At 45.3% G+C, this 22865-nt stretch overlaps 1 protein-coding gene across 1 annotated transcript in view; it reads right to left on the bottom strand.

Moving 5' to 3' along the window:
• agap1 (ArfGAP with GTPase domain, ankyrin repeat and PH domain 1) overlaps positions 1-22865 on the bottom strand; it is a gene marked incomplete at its 5' end in the record, with an annotated part of 61315 nt that overhangs the window by 9404 nt on the left and 29046 nt on the right. Inside the window, 6 exon segments of the mRNA XM_068721148.1 lie at positions 4455-4677; positions 4825-4915; positions 5006-5160; positions 14917-15078; positions 17218-17382; positions 20019-20190. Coding sequence (XP_068577249.1) covers positions 4455-4677; positions 4825-4915; positions 5006-5160; positions 14917-15078; positions 17218-17382; positions 20019-20190 — 968 coding nt within the window.

Below are 22865 nucleotides of genomic sequence, written 5' to 3'. Positions count from 1 at the left end.
TTCACCTCCACCGAGCACCAACCAGGATCTCACACCAGGTATGCTTTGGGAAGACGGCGTATTCTGATGATGACAATTCAAGAAATGTTGGTTCTTAGAACGTAGATAATCCAGGTTTTCGTCACTCGGTTTGTCCGATCGTGGGATTGGAAGGTCTGGATAGGTCTTGGTTCCTCATCTCCACCCCAGCAGAGAAGTAAACAAACCGCACAAAGGTCAGTAGTTGGCATGAGGGAAGGAGGGTGGTGGTGGTGGTGGTGGTGGTTGGGGGGGGCGCCAACCACCTCCCCGTGTCCGGCGGCCAGGAGCTCCGGATTAGCAGCGCTGTCACTTCCTGTCCGCTCATGCCTGCTAACGCGTGGCGCTGGGGCCTTGGGTGCTGGTGTTGATGCGCCACTCGACAGATAATTAAAACAATGAGCTGTGGCGCCAAAGGAACTGAGTTTGCAGCAGCGGTAGTGGTGGTGGTGGTGGTGGTGGGGGGGCGGTGCCACGACGGGCATCGCGCCCAAACTTAGCAGCCCCTTCAGCGGTGGCATCAGCTGGAGCCGCGGCATCCGGAGAACCGGCGCCAGCTGAGGTGATGACGGCCGACCGCGGGGCCGCCAGAGGTTAATGGGAACGTTTAAGAAGGACGAGTCTTTCGGTGGTTTTGTACCAGTTCTAACAAGGGGGGGGGGGGGGGGGGGTTCCAACAGGATCCCACTGATGCTGTTCATCAACGCCCCCACCCCCAGCGTCACCCCCGCCGTGAGGGTGAGGCTCGTCAACAAGTAGTCCTCCATTGTTGGCGGCGGAGAGACGTCGTGTTTTTGCAAAAGACGATTAGCGGCGACAGTCTCGCCTCCTGAGACCCGGCTGACGTTAATGAGACCTGGACCGGCCGTCGCTGTGGGAGGACGATGAGCAGGGGGGGAGGAAAGGAGGGAGATAAAGAGATGATGACAACAGTTGGAGATGGCGGGGCTCTCGGCCCTGCCACATATCTCATTGGACGGGGGCGTCGCCGTGGAGGCGAGGTGCGATCTCTCCGAACATAATTCCTCCCTCCGGTCCGAGCGGGTGGGGGGGAGGAAGGAGGAGGAGGGGAGAAAGGAATCTTTTATTTCCTTCCTTCACACCCGTCCCTCCAAATTATCCTCTTCCTCTTTCCTTTCCTTGTTTCCACTTCCATCTGTTCCTCCTCCTTCTCTTGCTTCCTTTTTCTGTTTGTCCATCCCTCCATCCTCCCTTCCTCCCTCCCTCCCCTCCCTCCCTGAACCTCCAAACAGGACCTAATTGGGAGGCGGAGTGGGGGGCCAGACCTTGACAGACAGGAGGTCAGTGTAATTGCTGCTGGCCATATTTAACATTAAGATAATCAGGCCATTAATTACCCTTTGGATCATTAAATCAGCCACTTGCAAAATGAAATTTCGGCCTCTATTACTCACTTGAGAGACCACGAGGGGAAGGCATTTTTCCATCCATCAGCCTCCCCCCTCTCTCCCTCTCTGCCTCCCCCTCCCATCCCTCCTCCGCCGGCATTTTCCAGCCTCCACCTCTTCTTCTTCTCCCTCTTTAATCCAGGTCTCTGTCACCGCTCAGGGTTCACCGTCTGGATACGGACTTGATATTTGAAGTGATACACCACAGAAGAAGACAGATTTAGAATGATTATTTATGTACTTTAAAATGATTTAAACTTTCCTTTTTTCTTGGTCTGGAGGTGAATAGAAACACTATTATTCTTCCATTCTGGCGTTTTGTTTTTGCTTCTTATTCCTCAGAAATAAACGGTAGAAGAAGAAACCAGCATCACTTCCTGTGTGTGTGTTGTATGTAATAAAAAACTACTAGTTCAGAGGTACTTCTGTGTTTTGTTACGTGTTTAATGGAGCTGGATGAAGGTAAAAGAGGAAGTAGAAATACCACAGCCCTGCATTCAGCTAAATGTACTGCAAGTATCCATAGTACGCATCATGGATACTACTGTTTCTCAATGTTAGACACTTTGCAGATGAGTACTATAGTACTGCATCATATAATACAGGAAGATGTTTCTATATGTAGAAAGTACTCTCAGTAAAGGTACAACATCTCCCTCTGAGATGTAGCGCAGTATAAAGTAGCAGGAAGGAGGAACAAGTACTAGAGTAGATGTAAATAATACTAAACTAAGATGTGGTGATGTGGTGATGTCGCAGGAGGAGAAACGATGACATATCTAACTGGCAAAACTCTTATTTTGGAGGAAACAACAGGACTTCCTGTGTTTGGTCCAAATCTTTGGTGGGAAAGAATCAACAGCAACACTGAAACGGTTTCATCCACCACAGAAGAAGAAGAAGAAGAAGAAGAAGAAGAAGAAGCAGGTGTACTAATCCAGAAGCATCCATTCTTTAGTTCATCTGTTGTTTAAAATATGAACAAACAAACATATGAATAAGCGAGAGAAAGGAGAGGAAGAAGAAATGGAGAGCAGCACAAAGAAGGAGCTATAGGTAGAAAGAGAAGGAGAGGAAAGATGGAGGGAGGGATTAATGGAGGTGAAACGACAAACAGCCAGCCACTTAAGGGATGGACTGATAAATACTATCGACAGGGCAGAGGGGGAGACGGGGGAGACGGGGGAGACGGGGGAGACGGGGCTGCAGCAGAGCGTTGCCGGTTAATTGAGATAATATTGACCTCCTTCTCTAATCTCTTCAGGGGGAAACATGCTTCAGATTCATAAATAAATAGGAACATGAGCAACAATAAAAGCATTAGTGGTCTGATGGAGGAGGGCTGATGGCCCGTCAATACTCACAGTGTGTGTGTGTGTGTGTGTGTGTGTGTGTGTGTTAGACACTGCACACACACACACACACACACACACACACACACACACACACACAGTGTTACTGTTAGGGAGTCACAGTCCGAGTTAGAACTAAGAGTCATAATGAACATGAACTTTAAATGCATAAAGTCAGGAGATACGTTGCTGCCACAGATTTTAGAATTGAAGTGTTTTGAGACTGAATGTTAGAAGTCTTGAAGCCATCTTGGCGTTTGTCCGTCACCAGCCATTTTGTTCTTGTTCGTCTCCATCTCCTTTATTGTCTGTCGCCATCTTGTATTTTAGGCGTCGCCATCTTGTTTTTTGTCAACCAGAAGGGACACTAGAGGGTGGAGCTAAGTACAACCGAACGCTGAATAAGACATTTGTAGGCGAATTGTTACAATGAACTTTGATGAAGTGAAAACACACTAAAGGGTTAAAGCTGAAGATGAAAACACCTGTCAATCAGCGTGTAGCCCCGCCCCTAAATCATCCCCTCTTTCTGGTCTGTTTGACTCTAAATGGAGCATAATGTACTAAATGAACATCATGCTGTATTGAAGAAGACTGTAAACTAGAGATTGAGACCATAAACTCATGTTTACAATGTTTACTGAGGGAATAAATCAAGAGAGAAGTAGAGTCATTTTAGACTAGACTTCTATACAACCAGAGGAGTCGCCCCCTGGTGGACACTAGAGAGAATGCAGCTTTAGGACATGAAGAACAGGAGAACTTAAAGAACCGGAGGGTTTTTCTGCTCAAAACAGCTGATGAACGTAAAGACATCTGCTATAATCACAAATGATTTAACTTATACTTAACATACTTATATAATACACATAGTGCAGTAAAAAGTGCAATATTACCTGTCAGAGACAGTAGAGTGGAGAGTATAGTAAATGATGTAGTACTTCTTCTAAAGCTTGTGAGAACAGGTGGTGTAAATAGTTTTTATTCTCGTGCTAAAATGTGTGAATGTGTCTGTATACACTGTGTGTGTGTGTGTGTGTGTGTGTGGGGGGGGGGGGGGGGGGGTCATGTGGGGAGTAATTATAAGGTGCTTCTGTTGACTAATGAGCGTTGGGGGGGTGAGAGCAGAGGGAGGACGGGGAAGTCGATCTTTATGTGGATGGCAGTCAGCTCTAATTTGTTATGATGGCTGCTGGCTTCCCAAAGCTGCAGCGGCCGATAATTACACACACACACACACACACACACACACACACACACACACACACACACACACACACTGATCAACACCAACGTCACGCTAAAGTTCACCCATTTGTTACGATCCCTGTAGTCTACAAGACAACACACACACACACACACACACACACACACACACACACACACACACACACACACACACACACACACACACACACACACACACACACACACACACACACACACACACACACACACACACACACACACACACACACACACACACACAAGCCTGTGAGGTCGATGCGCATCACATCCTGACAGAAACACTGCCCCCTATGGATTTTTGGCCGTCGCCATCTTGTTTTTTAGTTTTTTTTAAACACTGCCCCCTATGTGCAGCTGATAGTACTGCCCCTAAATACACAGCAGAGGTACTTTGAGTACTTTTTACTGAGGTACAGGACCCCCCTACCTGCTGGCGTCCGGAGCCGGTTTGAGGCGCCCCTGTGCGTTGGCCTCCCACACGCCGTTGGCGAGCTCGTTGCCGATGGCCGACATCACCTTGATGAGCTCCAGCGGCCACTCGTCCAGGTCCAGGGACCGGACCCGGGACAGGTGGGTGCCCAGGTTCCTGTGGATCCCGGAGCACTCGATGCAGATCAGGGCCCCCAGGTTGAGGCTGGCCCAGTCCGGGTCTGGATCCAGCGGAGAGAGAGAGAGAGAGAGAGAGAGAGAGAGAGAGAGAGAGAGAGAGAGAGAGAGAGAGAGAGAGAGAGAGGGAGGGAGTCAGTAGATGCTTCCAAGAGGTGCAGATCTCTATTTTACGTGGTTCATGAACTCACTCTGAGCTTCACAGTCGGCACAGCGGCCGTTTCCTCTGATTCCTCTGATGGACTGCAGAGCCATGGCCTCCGTCTGGCTGGGCAGACGAGACTGAGACAGACACAATGTGGAATGAACTCATGTTCGCCACAAATAAATGGTGTTATCATGAATATGTTAACATACAGATGCTGAACATACCTTGTTCTTGCTGCTCTCACAGGACTGCAGGCTGGCCAGGATCTGGCTCTCGATCACCTGGACCCAAGAGTCTCGCTCCTCGTACGAAGTGGCTTCAAAGTGCCACGTCTGCCCCGTCAGAGACACGATGGTGAACTCAAAGTTCTCCTCTTGTTCTGTCGGAGACAAAAAGAGTCGGGTTCAGAACAGGAACGCTGGTTGTTAAATCTTTTGAATCCAGGACTGGAACACCTCCAGAGTTCGTCATCCTGCAGGAAGTGTTTCTACGTCTCTAACATGACGACTTAGTTATGTCACAAAATCTTAACTTAATGTGAAGTAAAACCTTGAAACCAAAAGACAACAACAACTGAGACTTAAAACCTTGATCTGATGTTATTTAAGCATCTTTAATATATTATAGTTCGTCTCTTTGACCACCTTGATGTCCCCAAAACCTCCTTAATCTCCTTCAGGTAAATAAAGATAAAACTGGTGCCGAAGAAGAACCATTCAAAGCCTGTAAAGTTCTTTAAACCGGCTTCTTGTGCGTCAAACAATTGGTTTCAAACCACTACAGTGGCTTCATGAACCATGAACCAGACCTTTATGATCAAACCTCTAAAAACAAGCTGCCCGGACTGAAGGACACCTGTTCTCCTGAACCACTGCTGACCTCATGACCCCCCCTCATTACAATCAGGGCCTGCTGGAGGCGGGACCCATGGATCCATTACCCAGAACCCTCAGAGGTTAATGGGCCCATCAGTGGACGGAGTGACTTCTCTAAAGCAGCTGTTTAACGGGAAACAACCTTCTGCTAATAATAATCATGAATAACAAATAACAATAAAAGAAAAGTTTGTATAAATATACGAGGGTTTGATTTATCTTTTGTACCACTTATTTTATTTATATGTTAAAATGCCAATAAAATGTCATAAAAATACTGGAATAGAGACTCAAATATTTTACATTAATAAATATATTATTCCTCACATTAGACAAATTAGAATAAAGAAGATGTGACGTTTTCAACTTCATCTAAATTGTTAAAAAGTGATGTGGCGATTTAATAATTGACTCAACTTCATATTTTGGACTGCTGGTCGAGCGTCACATTAAAAAAAGCGTTTTCTAATAAAAACTAAAATGTAATTAGATGCTGCGTAGGTGAAGCCATTCCTTTCGTTAAACTCTCCTGATACTACAGACGATGCTTCTGTGGAGTCTCCTTCTTGCAGTTCTAACAGACAGGAGGTCCTTAAAGCTGGAGAGAGTGTCCGCTCCGTCAGCTGATGTGGTTGAAGGTAGTAAGTGGACCTTTTAGATGGTTTAAGGTGAAGTTCCTGCACACGTTCAGACCCTTAAGTTGGATCTGGGAGGTTTTGAGGGGTTGTTGAGCTCAACGTGGGCACATTTGTAAACCGTTACGTCCGCCCAGAGAGGACAGGAAGTGGAGGTGAAGCGGGGGGGGGGGGGGCACCACTCCAGAGATCAAGACAACGAGCTGCTTCTGTTTACAATTAGCCCCGGTGAGGAGGGAGGACTCGGGGCCGATCGCCTAATCAAAGGACCCTCCCAGGATTCCCTCCGTTCCTGCTGGTGCGACCCAAAAACAAAAAAGCAGAAATCTGCTCCGTCTTCTCTCCCGGACCTCAGCGGTAATCAGTCATGACACTTTTGGGCGAGAGCGTCTCCGGAAGCAGCAGCTTCACGACGTGAAGCGGTGGAAAGATGAGAGGTTTAATCAGTCGGAGAGAGAGAGAGAGAAAACGACCATTTCGCTCTTCCTCAGCTTCCAGTCGTTTGGCTAATTGGGAGCGTCTCAGAGCACCGGAGCTGAAGTTCCCCTCCGGCTCGGTTCTCTGGATAATCAATGGGCCCCGGTCCGAGCAGAGGAAAAGGATGGAAGAAGAGGCCCCGAGGCCGACTCAAAGACATTGAAAACACCTTTTTTCTCGCCCCAACGTTTCCTTTGCTGAGCATCGTTTTCATCTCGGACCGCTTCAGGCTTCTGATTGGTTCATTAAAACTACTGTTTACAGGGCTGATTAAAGGCTCAAGGTTAGACCGGACTTCAGGTTTAAATCGGCAGCTCAACGCAGCATCTCGTACAAGAAAACGATCATTTGACCACAAAGAAAATGAGTCAGAAACATGTCTACAACCTTTTGTCTGCAAAGGAAACGACTGGAAAACTCAACATAAAGTCATATTTAACTGTGAAACTTTATGAAAGTAAGAAGGATGTGAACCAGATCAGGACTTCAAGACATCAAAGCACATCGTCGCTTTCCTTCTTAAAGACTGTGGATGTTAGAGCGCGTCTCATGAAGTGAAAACTGTACATAATGCAGCATGATGAATCTGCAAAAGGCTCCGCGTTCTAAACGACAGCCCACCCATCAAAGCGCCGGTTGAGCCCCGCGGGGTCAAGAATCCCATCATAATTAAATTCCCATGATTCTCTGTTTTCAGGGGGTGGGTGGGGGGTAGCTGCTTGACAATTATGGAAACCAACAATCCAGAAAGGGGGCAGCCTCTCAGCAGCGTAAATTAAACGCTGTTTCTCTGGATTTAAATGCTGCACGCTGACCCGGCGCACGGCGGCGGCTAATGAATAAAATGAGAGGGGGGGGGGGGGGGGGGGGGCATTAAAGGCTGAGCAGCTGGAGGAACACTCCCACAATGCAGTTGGAGTCTGAGCTGCAGGAAGACAATAAAGCAACCTGAAATGTAGAGACTAGCTGGTGAACGAAGTGGAGCTTTCAGCAGATATTTGGTGGTGGAGACCAAAAACAGAGCTGAAAGAGAGGACGAGTTAGATTCATCAGGTCATCAATCATCAAGTCTGGAGTCTAATGTGCAAGCAGCTGTTTGCAACTTGATAAGATGACAATATGTCAGAGGTTTGTTCTGCTGCCAAAAGGACACGTTAATTCAACTTTGAATCTGACTATTTTAAATATTAGTTATAAGACAATAAGACGTGACAGAACAGTCTAGAAAATAAACATCGGCTGATGAATGTTCTTCAGGGAACCACGAATCTTTGTGCCAATCAATCTTGTCGCATTTAAGATATTTTCAAAAGATGGCAACCAACTCATTATGATTCAACCTCAGAGGAACACGAACCACATTTTATCACAATCCAACGGGTTTCTAAGATATTTCTGTGGAGGCTACAAATGACGTTTCTTGAAGATAATTTGGTCCAAATGAGCTTCCTGAGAACTCGCAGACGTCTCCGCCTGCCCGGCGTTTCCTCTGCGACGCCGCACAGAGGACTAAACGTATGCATGAGAGTATGAACACACACAACAGCGTTGGTAATTACCGCCTCGCTCTCGGCTACTGTGCCGACATTCACACACAGAGAGGTGGCGCCGAGGCAATTTGTGAACTCTGACACCGATAACCTTTAGCGGCAGAAACAGAACAAACCAAATATACAGCATTTACAAGACGCAGTGTGTGTGTGTGTGTGTGTGTGTGTGTGTGTGTGTGTGTGTGTGTGTGTGTGGGCGGGCGGGGGGGGCAGGACATGCATACAGGCCTATCATCTGTGGTGGGAGGTGTCGAGTGTGTTTCAGTGTGTGTGTGACAGGCAGGACTGTAGGTGCAATGAGAGGGGAGGCGTGAGGGAGACAAAAGGGGGCCTCGGGAAACACAAATTAAAAGCCTTAAATGTCACCGCACACAGTATTGCTTTGCGACACAGGTCATTACTCCGCATATTATTCGCAGCCTTTTACAACATTAATAACCTGGAAAATATCGCAGCCGATTGTTCTGAAAGAGAAGTACGAAGGTGGGCCGAGACGTCGACTGATCGGAGACGATTTAACTTTTTGCTGGAGTCTGGCTTCCAGACGCCGGTTGAATACAAGTTGTGTATGTTGGTTGGTGGTGGTGGTGGTGGGATGTTTTATCGCAATAAAACATCCGGAAAATAAACAATAAAGGTACTAAGCGTCTGTAAATAAGACGTTAACTACGACTCCCAAGATGCATTTCAGCAGCAAACGTCCGATCGCAGAGCTTAAGTTTCTGTCGACGGGCGGCAGCAAAAACTGATTTCATTAAAGATCAATTTCCTTTTAATTAAGTATTCTGACCGGCCCACGAGGCTCATGGGTATTGTAGTATTTAAAGCAATTAAGTATAAATAATAACATCTGGTGGTCCGAACATCATCTTTTAGGTTGTTTAACATGACAAACTGGATCATTTCAACATTTTTAGAGCCCAGATGGAGTATCTCCTGCTACCAAATCACCAAATCTCTGCTAACTGGGTCGGGGTCGGGGTGGGGGGTGGGGGGTGGGGGGGGCAATGGAGGTCCACCTGACGGTCTCAGGTCCACCACAACAGTTTGTTCTTTACCTTCTGAGTTGTGCAGACTGTTGGTGTAAATGCTGCGCAGACTACCAACACGGTTAAGTTTCCACGCTTTACGTTTGGCTGCAAAGAAGAGGAAGAGAAGGAGGAAGAGGAGGAGGAAGAGGAGGAGGAAAACGGAAGAGGAAAGACAGAGTGGAGGAACGAGGTGACATTTACGAGAGAAAACAGAGAAGAAGAAACGAGAGACAGGCGTCAAAAAAAAGAAGCAGCGCTGAGGAGGACTCAGAAGGGGCGTGGCTTGCGGCGAGAGTGGGAGGGGCCAATGAGCACGATGAAGGAGTGAACGTTAAGTTTGCAACATAAACAAGACCAGAAGAGAAAGAAGTCCTCGGACCTCGTTCAGCAAATAAAATACTCAAATAAACTAATAAATTATTTCCTGTTGTTTCTACAGTCAATTAAAACTCAACTTCCTGTTGATTTTTCACATTAAAAGCTAAATGGCTGCCGAGTTTCTGTGGAGCTTTTATTGTGAAACATCAACTGCTTGAAGTTTCACATTAAAAGCCAAATGACTCCTGAGTTTCTGTGGAGCTTTTAATGTGAAACACCAACGCCTTGAAGTTTCACATTAAAAGCCAAATGGCTGCGGAGTTTCTGTGGAGCTTTTATTGTGAAACATCAACCGCTTGAAGTTTCACATTAAAAGAAAAATGGCTGCTGAGTTTCTGTGGAGCTTTTATTGTGAAACATCATAGTGTTGAAGCTTCAACAGAACAAAGTACTGGATCTCGTTTAATAAAAACTACGAATGCCTATAAACATCCAATAAAACACAACGTATTTATTAATAATCCAGTTTAAAGTAGGATTACACAGGAACATAAAACAGATATACTGATAATAAATCTAAGACACATAAATATAACATCTGAATGAATCCCATTATGAGCGGTCCTGTTGCGGTGGACTGGCTTTGGTCTGACCTGAGCTCCGTCTGTAAACAGCAGAGGCGTGATGTTTACCCCCCGGGGCGACTGGGAGCATTTACAGAGGACGAAATACGACACTTTAAATGTTACTCCGCTTGTTTCCCTTCTCGCTTTAATCCGTTTAAAGAATAATACGAGCCCCGACACACCGAGGCTGTGGGGGCCGATCTCAAGAACATCATCGTGTGGAAATGAGTCCGCCGCTTCAGAAAGGTCACGGGTTTGATTCCTGAGAGAGTGAAGGAGAGAAGGTGGAGCTCAAGAGACGGCAGAGCGTTGATGTAAAGAAGTTAAATGTAGTTCTTTATGAATTATTGATATCTTCATAAAACACATCACACACTTCCATTACAGGATGTAGAATCCAACTAAAACTATTTAAAAAAAAAAAAAAGCTAAGTGGTTTATATTGTGTCTGTTTTTGACAGATCGCTCGCTTTTATTTTGAAAGTGCAGCAGGAAGGAAGAGAGATGGGCGGATTATTGTTCTCTCTAGTGTACATATTTAGAGATTATTATGTGTTATAAATGTGTCATATATCATTATAGTAATAAACAAACAAAACTAGAAGAGACCACCTGGACTCTCCTGGACAGGGACCCTCTTTGTCCCCCACCTGTTCGACCCACGTCTTCCTGATTAACCGCCACTTTAAAAGGAATTTGGCGATGAAGCGGCGGAGAGGCGGCGAGCTGCAGGAGCAGCGAAGCCGAGCGACCGGTCGAGGAATCAAAGCTCCTCGAAACACAAAAGAAACTCCTTCACTGCAGCGTGAACGTGTCCCAGCCGTCCTGCTGCTACCTGTGTGTGGCCACTTCAAACACCTGTGTGTGTGTGTGTGTGTGTGTGTGTGTGGGGGTGTGTGTGGGGGGGTGTGTGTGGGTGGGTGGGTGGGGGGGGTATGTTGCAGGTCAACTTTCAAAGCTCCAGGATGAAGCGCTGCTATCAAACAGCAGCTAGTTAACGAGAGCCGGGACTGATGTCCAGGCTGTGATCAGCAGGGGTTAACCTGGCACAGGTGTGTGTGTGTGTGTGTGTGTGTGTGTGTGTGTGTGTGTGTGTGTGTGTGTGTGTGTGTGTGTGTGTTCATCTCCCTTCATGGCTGCAATTAACAATTTATATCGACGATAAATCTCTTGATTATATTTCAAAGTATTATAGAATAGTGGAAATGTGTTCAACCAACCAACTAGAACCTAGACCAGTCAGACTAGAACCCAGACCAGTCAGACTAGAATCCAGACCAGTCAGACTAGAACCCAGACCAGTCAGACTAGAACCCAGACCAGTCAGAATAGAATCCAGACCAGTCAGACTAGAACCCAGACCAGTCAGAATAGAACCCAGACCAGTCAGACTAGAACCCAGACCAGTCAGAATAGAATCCAGACCAGTCAGACTAGAATCCAGACCAGTCAGACTAGAACCCAGACCAGTCAGACTAGAACCCAGACCAATCAGACTAGAATCCAGACCAGTCAGACTAGAACCCAGACCAGTCAGACTAGAACCTAGACCAGTCAGACTAGAATCCAGACCAGTCAGACTAGAACCCAGACCAGTCAGACTAGAACCCAGACCAGTCAGACTAGAACCTAGACCAGTCAGACTAGAACCCAGACCAGTCAGAATAGAATCCAGACCAGTCAGACTAGAATCCAGACCAGTCAGACTAGAACCCAGACCAGTCAGACTAGAATCCAGACCAGTCAGACTAGAACCCAGACCAGTCAGACTAGAACCTAGACCAGTCAGACTAGAACCCAGACCAGTCAGACTAGAATCCAGACCAGTCAGACTAGAACCCAGACCAGTAAGACTAGAACCCAGACCAGTCAGACTAAAACCCAGACCAGTCAGACTAGAATCCAGACCAGTCAGACTAGAACCCAGACCAGTCAGACTAGAACCCAGACCAGTCAGACTAGAACCCAGACCAGTCAGAGTAAAGTCTAGACCAGTCAGAGGGAGGAAAGAGTCCAGACCAGGACCAGACCCGAGTACTACAGACCTGATTTCTTGAATGAAGATAAACTGTCTGCATGTCATAAAGAACTATCTTCCCGGGACAATGAACATCCAAACATGACGTCATGTTGACGCGATGAAGACGAAGAAGACGTCCCCGCTGCTCCACTAGAGACTCCTACCTGGTGGGGGGGTGGGGTGGTCCACAGAGGGCGGCCCCCCCCTCATGAATTACTCTGACACCAGATACTTCACCTGCTCGCCCGGCGTGACAGGCGGCGGCCCGCCGGCCGAGCGCACTCGGTGCTTAATGGCTAAATTGGGAAGACTGTTACTAATCGCTTATTGAATAATGAAAGTGACACAGCTGATAAAAGATTTCAATACGGTGGATTATTTATAATATTTCACTTAAAGCCTCTCTCCGGCTGACTAATAAGGGGGCGAGGACCAAGGGCTCTGACAACCGGAGGAAAAAATAAAATAATAAAGTAGGTGAAGGAGGCTGAGGGTTAAAGAAGAGTCAACGAATAAAGGAACTAGAGGATGATCATGAATAACAGAAGACGACTACACAATAAAGGAGAGGAAACGAGAGACTAAAAACATGTACAAGAAAACAGGAGAGAGGAGCGAGACGAGAAAGGAAGGAAAGAAAAGATGAAAACAAGGGAAGGAGGGAGACAAAGGAGGGGAAGGAGATGAGGTGGTAGGAGACAGGAGAGGAAATGAAAGCAGGCGAAGCGTCTATCCGTCACTCAGACAGCCACTTGTCTTGTCAGCTGCTTGATGCCTCCGTGATGGAGAGACGAACATTACACATCTGCTGCCGCCGCCACATCTGTTCAAGCAGCCATGGTGAGAGCCGACAAATCTGGCTTTATATATATATATATAAATATATATATATGTCTATAAATATGTATATTTATTATATGCAGTATGAGGGAGACAACACTTCTGATTGGATTACAAAACCAGAGGTTATGTATCATTACTGTGAGTTTCTACACGACAACATGACCTCCTCAGTGGAGGAAACCAGACACCAGCTCTGAAGGTGTTTGAATGCTGCTCAAAGCTGCCGTCCGTCCTTTGACTGTCACTGAGCTTCCACTTCGTCAGAGTGACGCCGTGGATCAGAGTGTGGTAACTATGCATCGCTACATATCCTTTAACTCAATACAACACGTGTGTCAGCGGATCAGGTCTTTATCTCCCGTCTTTACGTCTTTACTTCCCGTCTTTACTTCTTTACTTCCTGTCTTTACAACTCGTCTCTACTTCCCTTCTTTACTTCCCTTCTTCACCACCCATCTTTACTTCATGTCTTTACTTCCCATCTTTACTTCCCTCTTTACCGTTTTTTACTTCCCTTCTATACTTCCCATCTTTTACCACCAGTCTTATACTGATACTTATACTGTCTTATACTCCCACCTGTCTTATACTTCCTTTCTTTACTTCCCATCTTTTACCACCTGTCTTATACTGTCTTATACTCCCACCCGTCTTTTACTTCATGTCTTTACTTCCCATCTTTTACTTCATGTCTTTACTTCCCATCTTTTACTTCCCGTCTTTACTTCCCGTCTTTACTTCCCATCTTTTACTTCCCGTCTTTACTTCCCATCTTTTACCACCTGTCTTATACTGTCTTATACTCCCACCCGTCTTTTACTTCCCGTCTTTACCTCCCGTCTTTTACCTCCCGTCTTTTACTTCCCGTCTTTACCTCCCGTCTTTTACCTCCCGTCTTTTACTTCCCGTCTTTACCTCCCGTCTTTTACCTCCCGTCTTTTACCTCCCGTCTTTTACTTCCCGTCTTTACTTCCCGTCTTTACCTCCCACCACGACCCCAGAGGTCTCAGATCAGAACCAACACATCTGAAGAGGGTTCTGGTTATGTCACAAACTGATCCAGAGTTCGATCAGAGGAAGAGGAAGAGGATGAAGAGATGAAGGGCTGACAGAATGAGAGGATGAGGAGATCCGTCCCTCCTATCGAGAGGTCGGGAGTCTCAGACGATCACATGACTGCGTTTCCCAACCCGGGTCACAGACTGTACACGAAGTACTGTGAAGGATACTTCAGAGTACTGCGCTGGAAACATCAAAACTATTTAAAGGTGAATGTTAAACGTAAAACTATATTTATTTACACCTGTGTGAGTATAATAGGAAGTATTTACAATTATTTACTCCTATCGCTATTTAAACGTTAGATATTTGGCAGTATTTGGAAGTATTCAAGTAGTTTTTAAATATATAAGCATGTACATATTTGTAATCCTTTTTAAAGTATGTAAATCTTCATATATTTTGAGGCATCTAAATATACTAATAGTTGTAACTATTCAGAAGTAAATACTGTAAGTATATAGCTGAACATGTTTGGAAGTAAATACAATATTAAGTGAAATGCGTGTACAAGTACACAGATGTTTAGAAACAGAATGGATGTCTTTAGATTAGTGGAAGTAAATGGATATTTGGAGGCTGAATTTGAAAGTGTATACGATATTTGAAGTATTTCCTGTACTTGTTTCTGGGGGGGGGCATTTAGCAGTCGGACCTGGGCGGGGAAAGTGAGAGGCGAGGGGGGGGGGGGATGGCGTTACCTTCCGCAGTACCAGAGAGGCCGTCGGCTTTGAAGTTGCTGGTGCTCTTCTTCCGGCGGTGCTTCTTGCGGTTGGCGTGCGGTGATGGTGGCGGCTCCATCTTGGGACTGGTGGTACTGGAGATACTGGGACTGGAGCAGACCGAGTCTCCCAAACCGGTATCTACACAACCAGAAGAAGACATATTGAGGGGGGGGGGGGGGTTTCTTCTTCTGCTGTTCCTGTCTGAAATATGTCGACCATACCGCGACTAATCTCATGGTATCTAATGCAGTACTTTAAAGCAGTACACACATATTTAGAGACACAAGGAAGTATTTCAATTTGCAGATGAATGAGAAGTATTTGGAAGTATATGAAGATATAAATAATTGGAAGTATATAAGGATATATATATATATATATATATATATATATATACTGTATATATAGAAGAATTTGGAAGTATATGAAGATATAAATACTTGGAAGTATACAATGATAAAGATATTTATTTATTTAAGTATTTGGAATTCTGTAAGTATATAAATATTGAGAAGTCTGTAATATTTGTAATTTATCTGAATATTCACACAGTTTAAAGTAACAGGAAGCAGCTTCACAATAAAAGCCCAGTAAGAGCTCTGAAGTGTTATATTTCTAGCCTCTATAGAGCATCCACTTCCTGTTCTGACACTCATTTTTTATGTTTTTTTGTTGTTATTTATTCCTCTACTGTTTAGCATGAACATACATAGATCTCATGTACATCACAGACCTTTAACATGTGGTGGAAATATAGAAATAAAAAGACGAGAATCAGATACTGAACCGATACCCAATCAGAGGAGGGAGTCTCTCTCCTCACGGCGCCCGCTGACAGCTGTGACTAGCGGCAGAATAAAATAACATTCAGCTTCCATCAATATCACAGCGCTGACAAGACAACACACACACACACACACACACACACACACACACACACACACACACACACACACACACACACACACACACACACACGGCCCCAAGGACGGCCATAACTTATTCCACAATCGTTTAGTCTCAGCTCAAGTGGAAAATGTGACAACTTATCTCTGCTGACAAGATGCCGTCCCCGAGAGTGCAATTAAACCGCCGTGGATTAACGGCCCTCCTCCCGTCTGCAGGCCGAGCTCCGTCCTCCTCCTCCTCCTGCTTCACCTCCCCCCTAACCCATCCCTCCTAACCCTCCCTCCTTACCTCCTCCCTCCTCACCTCCTCCCTCTCTCATCTGAACCTCCTCGGTTTGGACAATCTCAAGATAAAGTCCTGCATCGTCAGCATAATGTCGCACTCGCTCCATAGTGGCAGTATTTGGAAGTGTACAGGTAGATATATATTTGCAAGTATTTAGAAGTACACAAGTAGATAGATATTTGGAAGTATTTAAAAGTAGAAATATATTTGGAAGTATACAAGTAGAAATATATTTTGAAGTGTACAAGTAGATAGTTATTTGGAAGTATTTAGAAGTACACAAGTAGATAGATATTTGTAAATATATAAGCATAGAAGCACATAAATAATTAAATAATGTAAATCTTCATATATTTTGACTCAGGAGGTCACCAGGGTTTGTGAGCTTTACACTTTATACACAGACTTTTATTTTGAAGTTTTTAAGCAATGCTACTATGTATCATGTATTCATCAGAAGTAATGGTACTCAACTTGTTACTGTCCATAAATAAGTGAAATCAAATCATCTAGATCCTTCTCCATGTTTATTATAGACCACAGTGTGTGTGTGTGTGTGTGTGTGTGTGTGTGTGTGTGTGTGTGTGGCCCCTGGGAGTACAGTTAAAGCATTTCACAGCTTTAAACGTTATTTGAGGAGGGCCGGAGGGCTCGACACCGACGACAGAGCTGTCAATCAAGGTTATCGTCACGGCCACACACACACACACACACACACACACACACACACACACACACACACACTGGCAGCTGTCAGTCTAAGTGTGTGTGTGAGTCTCGTGTCCATTAGTCTGACAGACAGTTAAAGCAGCATTACGGTCTGGCAGCTGGATCAATGGGGAGACAAATGATGGGCTCCACCGCGGAGCTGCACAGCGGGGCCCTCCGGGGCCCAGCAGGCAGCCCTGTGGCAGAGCTGCGTGTGTGGCCCCTGTGACTTCTAAATAAACACACATCAGGACCCTTTTAGTTTGGAGGGGTTTTCACAGGACGTCGCTGCAGAGAATCACCACATTAAATGTGATGCATTATGGTTAATATTTCCCATGACCCTTTGAGGCCCACCTGATGACGTCGTCTCACCTGTGCTGACTCCGGAGTTGGCGATGACGGTGGCGTCGGTCCACTGGTCGGCGCTGGAGACGGAGTACGAGCGCTGGTGCATCCCCTCCAGACCGCGGCTGTTGAAGGACACCAGGCTAACGCCGCTCGCCATCTGAGACGCCGACGAGCTGCTGGTCACCTGACCTGCGGGAGGGACGTCGGCCGTTAGATGCGTTCCCACAATGCACCTCTTTCTCTGACTGGCTGTGTAGTGCGTTGTGCTAGCTAGCTAGCGGCTAAGGTGTCCTGCACAGAGCTCTCACTCTTCTCTAAATCTAGATTTGCTTTTCTAACTTGTAGTCTTCAACCCACTCAGACTCAACATCACGTTAGACTGCTCCCTCTGGAGACCCTTCAAACACCTGTAGACACCTGGAGACTTTAAACTACTCTAAAACACCTGGAGACACCTGGAGACTTGAAACTACTCTAAAACACCTGGAGACACCTGGAGACTTTAAACTACTCTAAAACACCTGGAAACACCTGGAGACAGCTGGAGACTTGAAACTACTCTAAAACACCTGGAGACACCTGGAGACTTGAAACTACTCTAAAACACCTGGAGACACCTGGAGACTTTAAACTACTCTAAAACACCTGGAAACACCTGGAGACACCTGGAGACTTGAAACTACTCTAAAACACCTGGAGACACTGAAGACTTTAAACTACTCTAAAACACCTGGAGACACCTGGAGACTTTAAACTACTCTAAAACACCTGGAAACACCTGGAGACTTGAAACTACTCTAAAACACCTGGAGACACCTGGAGACTTTAAACTACTCTAAAACACCTGGAGACACTGAAGACTTTAAACTACTCTAAAACACCTGGAAACACCTGGAGACACTGAAGACTTTAAACTACTCTAAAACACCTGGAAACACCTGGAGACACTGAAGACTTTAAACTACTCTAAAACACCTGGAGACACCTGGAGACTTAAAACTACTCTAAAACACCTGGAGACACTGGAGACTTTAAACTACTCTAAAACACCTGGAAACACCTGGAGACTTAAAACTACTCTAAAACACCTGGAAACACCTGGAGACACTGAAGACTTTAAACTACTCTAAAACACCTGGAGACACCTGGAGACTTAAAACTACTCTAAAACACCTGGAAACACCTGGAGACACTGGAGACTTTAAACTACTCTAAAACACCTGGAAACACCTGGAGACTTAAAACTACTCTAAAACACCTGGAGACACTGGAGACTTTAAACTACTCTAAAACACCTGGAGACACCTGGAGACTTTAAACTACTCTAAAACACCTGGAAACACCTGGAGACTTTAAACTACTCTAAAACACCTGGAGACACCTGGAGACTTTAAACTACTCTAAAACACCTGGAAACACCTGGAAACACCTGGAGACTTTAAACTACTCTAAAACACCTGGAGACACCTGGAGACTTTAAACTACTCTAAAACACCTGGAGACACTGGAGACTTTAAACTACTCTAAAACACCTGGAAACACCTGGAGACTTTAAACTACTCTAAAACACCTGGAGACACTGGAGACTTTAAACTACTCTAAAACACCTGGAAACACCTGGAGACTTTAAACTACTCTAAAACACCTGGAAACACCTGGAGACTTTAAACTACTCTAAAACACCTGGAGACACTGGAGACTTTAAACTACTCTAAAACACCTGGAGACACTGGAGACACTGAATGTTTTGGTTAAAAGTGTTGCAAAGCGTCAGGAAATGTCCGGTAAATATTCAGTCATTTTTCAAGGGAAGTTAATTGATTTATTCTTTAATTTCACTTTATTTGTCGACATAAAAACCTTTGCGTACCTTTTAACAGTGAACTTATTTTCAGGTACATATGAGGTCTAAATGATCAGAAATGAGGGAAGTTAAGCTCTGGAACTCACGGATTTATTTAAATTAAATTGCAAAATAAAAATCACACTTTATCTGGGGGGCATGGAAGTCTATTATTTTGAAAGGGGGGGGGGTCAAAAGAGAAGTTGTTCAATACGAATGACTTCTGTCTACACACACACACACACACACACACACACACACACACACACACACACACACACACACATAAAAGCAGCTTCTCACAGGCTGGCTGCTTAAATCAAACCCTTGAGTTGTTAAGAGGCTGACCCCCCCCCCCCCCCCATTCTCTCATTACAGCTCATCTCTTGGTGCTGGCTGAGCGGAGCCAGAACTCTGATTGCATTAATATTCATGACAATAATTAGTACACGGAGTACGGCTCACTGAATATTCATGCTATTAGCTCGGGCCTCCTGTGTGTGTGTGTGTGTGTGTGTGTGTGTTTGATTTAACCGCCTCATAAGAGCTGCTTCATATGTGTGTGTGTGTGTGTGTGTGTGGGTGTGTGTGTGTGTGTGTGGGTGTGTGTGTGTGTGTGTGATTTAACCGCCTCATAAGAGCTGCTTCATGTGTGTGTGTGTGTGTGTGTGTGTGTGTGTGTGTGTGTGTGTGTGTGTGTGTCGCTTCTCTCTCCACCTTTTGTCTTTCAACACGTCTCCCTGAGTGTTTCAAGGCGTTAAATCTTTTGAATCTTCAACCTTTATTGAGTCACGAAGGACAGAAACATGCTCGTGTTTACGATAAGAGCAGCAATAATTAGTTTGATTATATAATAAACGTGTCGCCTTTAAAAACACAAACAAAAACACTTTCATGTTCATTTATGATTATCTATCACGGATTTTTTCGCCGGCTAAACGTCTTATTTTGAAGGTCCCGTCAGTCTGCAGGTGTGTCTCACCTGGCGTCTGTCCCAGCTGCAGGCTGCTCATGTCCTTCGTGAGGCCGTTGGTTTTGGGACTCGGTGCGGCGGCGGCGCAGGTGGACACGGCGCGGGGCGGCCTCTTCCCCGGGACCTTCACCGTGGTCCTCAGCAGGTCGATCTCCTTCCCGTGGACGTTCTGCATGTAGTCCTGAAGGGGGACAAGGACGGGGGACATTTAGGACATGTTTAAAATGCTGATGAATGAAATGAAAGCGTCTCTGTTTTTGGGGATTAACTCGGGATAATAAAGCAGATAAATCTCTGAGTGATACGACGGAAACAAAGACGCACTAATCCCTCAAAGCGGCGCTGAAGTGGCCGAGCTCGCCCGGCTCTGATTGGCTCCGCCCCCTGAACACGCCGGACCCGCCGCCCGGGAGCCTCGAACGCCCCCCGATGAGGAGCTCTCCTCCGGATCACAGAGGTGAATGAAAACACGGTAATAAGGGACGAGAGGCGCTTGTTTAATCCACCCACACACCCCCCCCCTCTGACCCCGGTGAGGAGCAAGGCATTGTGGGAGGTGGGCCTCCTCTTCAACATGAAGAAGACGAGCAGAAACAAAGCTCATGACCCGCTGGGACGGATTAAAACCACAGTGTCCCACTGAACTGCTTCAGATGGGACAAGGAGGACACTTTAGAAAGAGACAGAGGACGTGTAAAGGAAGTGAGGACACTTAAAGGAACTGTGGACATTTAAAGGAAGTGAGGACATTTAAAGGAACTGTGGACATTTAAAGGAACTGAGGACATTTAATAAACTGTGGACATTTAAAGGAAGTGAGGACATTTAATAAACTGTGGACATTTCAAGGAACTGAGAACATTTAATAAACTGTGGACATTTAAAGGAAGTGAGGACATTTAAAGGAAGTGTGGACATTTTGAGGAAGTAAGGACATTTCATAAAGTAGGGACATTTAAAGGAAGTGAGGACATTTAAAGGACATTTATTTATATAAATTGAGGACATCTTTGAGGGATGAAGACATTTTGTAGACTGTGTATATACGTCGAGAGTGAAGGACACGTCTCCTGGTCCTCACGTCCTCCAGAGGTTTCAGGTCTTTAGGGGGACAAGTCCGTCCAAAGAGTGAAGAAACAGAAACAGGAAGACACCTGTGAACTGAAGCTCACATTAACCTGATTACAACCTTAAATAAACCCTAAAGCGACGAGGACCAGGAGGACCACGTCCTCACCGTCCAGCTGTAGGACTCTAATTGGTCCTCACACACACACAAACACACACACTCTGTCCCCCGGTGTGGCTCCGCCTCCTTCTGGCAGCTCGGCTGACAAAAGGCCAATTCAAAGCCAAGTGCTCTCGACGGCGTCTTAACAAGCCACCGGAGAGTCCTCGAGCCAGCGGCATGCTGGGTAAACCCTCCACACACACACACACACACACACACACACACACACACACACACACACACACACACACTGCCCTCCGACAGATTGACCGAGGTAATTGAGTCTCCATTTGCATCAGGGAGCTTTCATCATCGGCCCGGTCGTCCACACGGCGTCCAGGACGGATGTGTGTATCGACCACACACACACACACACACACACACACACCGTCGGCAGCTGGTGTGTGTGTGTGTGTGTGTGTGTGTGTGTGTGTCGGTATAAATGGATGCATAAAGATGCACCGGGACCCGACACGCGTAAATCCATAAAGAGCGACTGAAACACGACGGATAGAAGAAGAAGAAGAGGCGACGGCTGATGAAGGAGGAGAAGAAGAAGAAGAACAGGAAGTGTTTAAACGTGGATTAGAGAGACACGGTGTCCACTTTATTAGGTACAGCAAACATGAGGGTGTTTCTGTTATTTTGTCCACCCCATTTAGACTCATTAGTCTGACCCACAATACTTTAAAGGAATGTTTTATTTGTTTTATTTCTCATGAAAAATATATTTGTTTACTTTATTATTTTTAATTATTTGTTTTCATTGTTCATAATCATATAAACTTGTTTAATTATATTCTTTATTGTACTAATATATTATTAACATGTCTATAGTATTATTTTAATAACATTTTAAAATAATCTTTGTATTTATATTTATGTATTTGTATTCTTTTTTTTTGTTAGTTTTTAATATTTCTATGTTCTCAGTTTATTTGATTAGTTATGATCTTTCTGTATCTGATAATATTCTGTGTATTTAAAATATTGTTAGTATTTCTATTTATTTATTTGTATTAATTATTTATCATCCTTGTTTACATTTCTATCATTTTAAAAGTTCTATTTGCAGATGCAGCTGAAAGCTGAGAAATAAAGCCAGTAAGTGGCCCTTGAGTCGCACACATCATGGTTTTAGTGTAATAATTAGAAAACCCTTTAATTTAAATATTAAATAATTAAAGTCACGCGTTCACCTGTAGGGGGCGTGGCTACAGGAGCAGGTAACTCTTCTTCTTCTTCTTCTTCTTCACTTCCTCTTAATTAGCGGCATTAATGTGATTTCTTTACACATAGTTGAGCAATTAGCGGCGCTGATTGACTTTCATTCGATTAGCCTCCGCTAACACGCTAATTGACGCCGGAGCTGCAGATGTAACGCGCTCCCGCAAAAAAAAATAAAAAGAAGAAGAAGAAGAAGCTGTTTGGTGCCGGAGGCTGTGTGTGTGTGTGTGTGTGTGTGTGTGTGTGTTGATGTGTTAAGTGATGAGTTTTAACACTAATTTACTGCATCAGCCGCTCTCATCGCTGATGGACGTGTGCAGTTTGTGTTTTCTCAGCCTCACGGGGGAATCGAACCGACGACCTGCAGGCGTGTGGGAGTGCCTTGCTCAAAAAGTAGA

Source organism: Cebidichthys violaceus, unplaced genomic scaffold, assembly GCF_023349555.1.
Source record: "Cebidichthys violaceus isolate CVI_PGR_0920_01 unplaced genomic scaffold, fCebVio1.0.p SCAF_266, whole genome shotgun sequence".
NCBI lineage: Eukaryota > Metazoa > Chordata > Actinopteri > Perciformes > Stichaeidae > Cebidichthys > Cebidichthys violaceus.
This window is presented reverse-complemented; position numbering and strand designations above follow the sequence as displayed.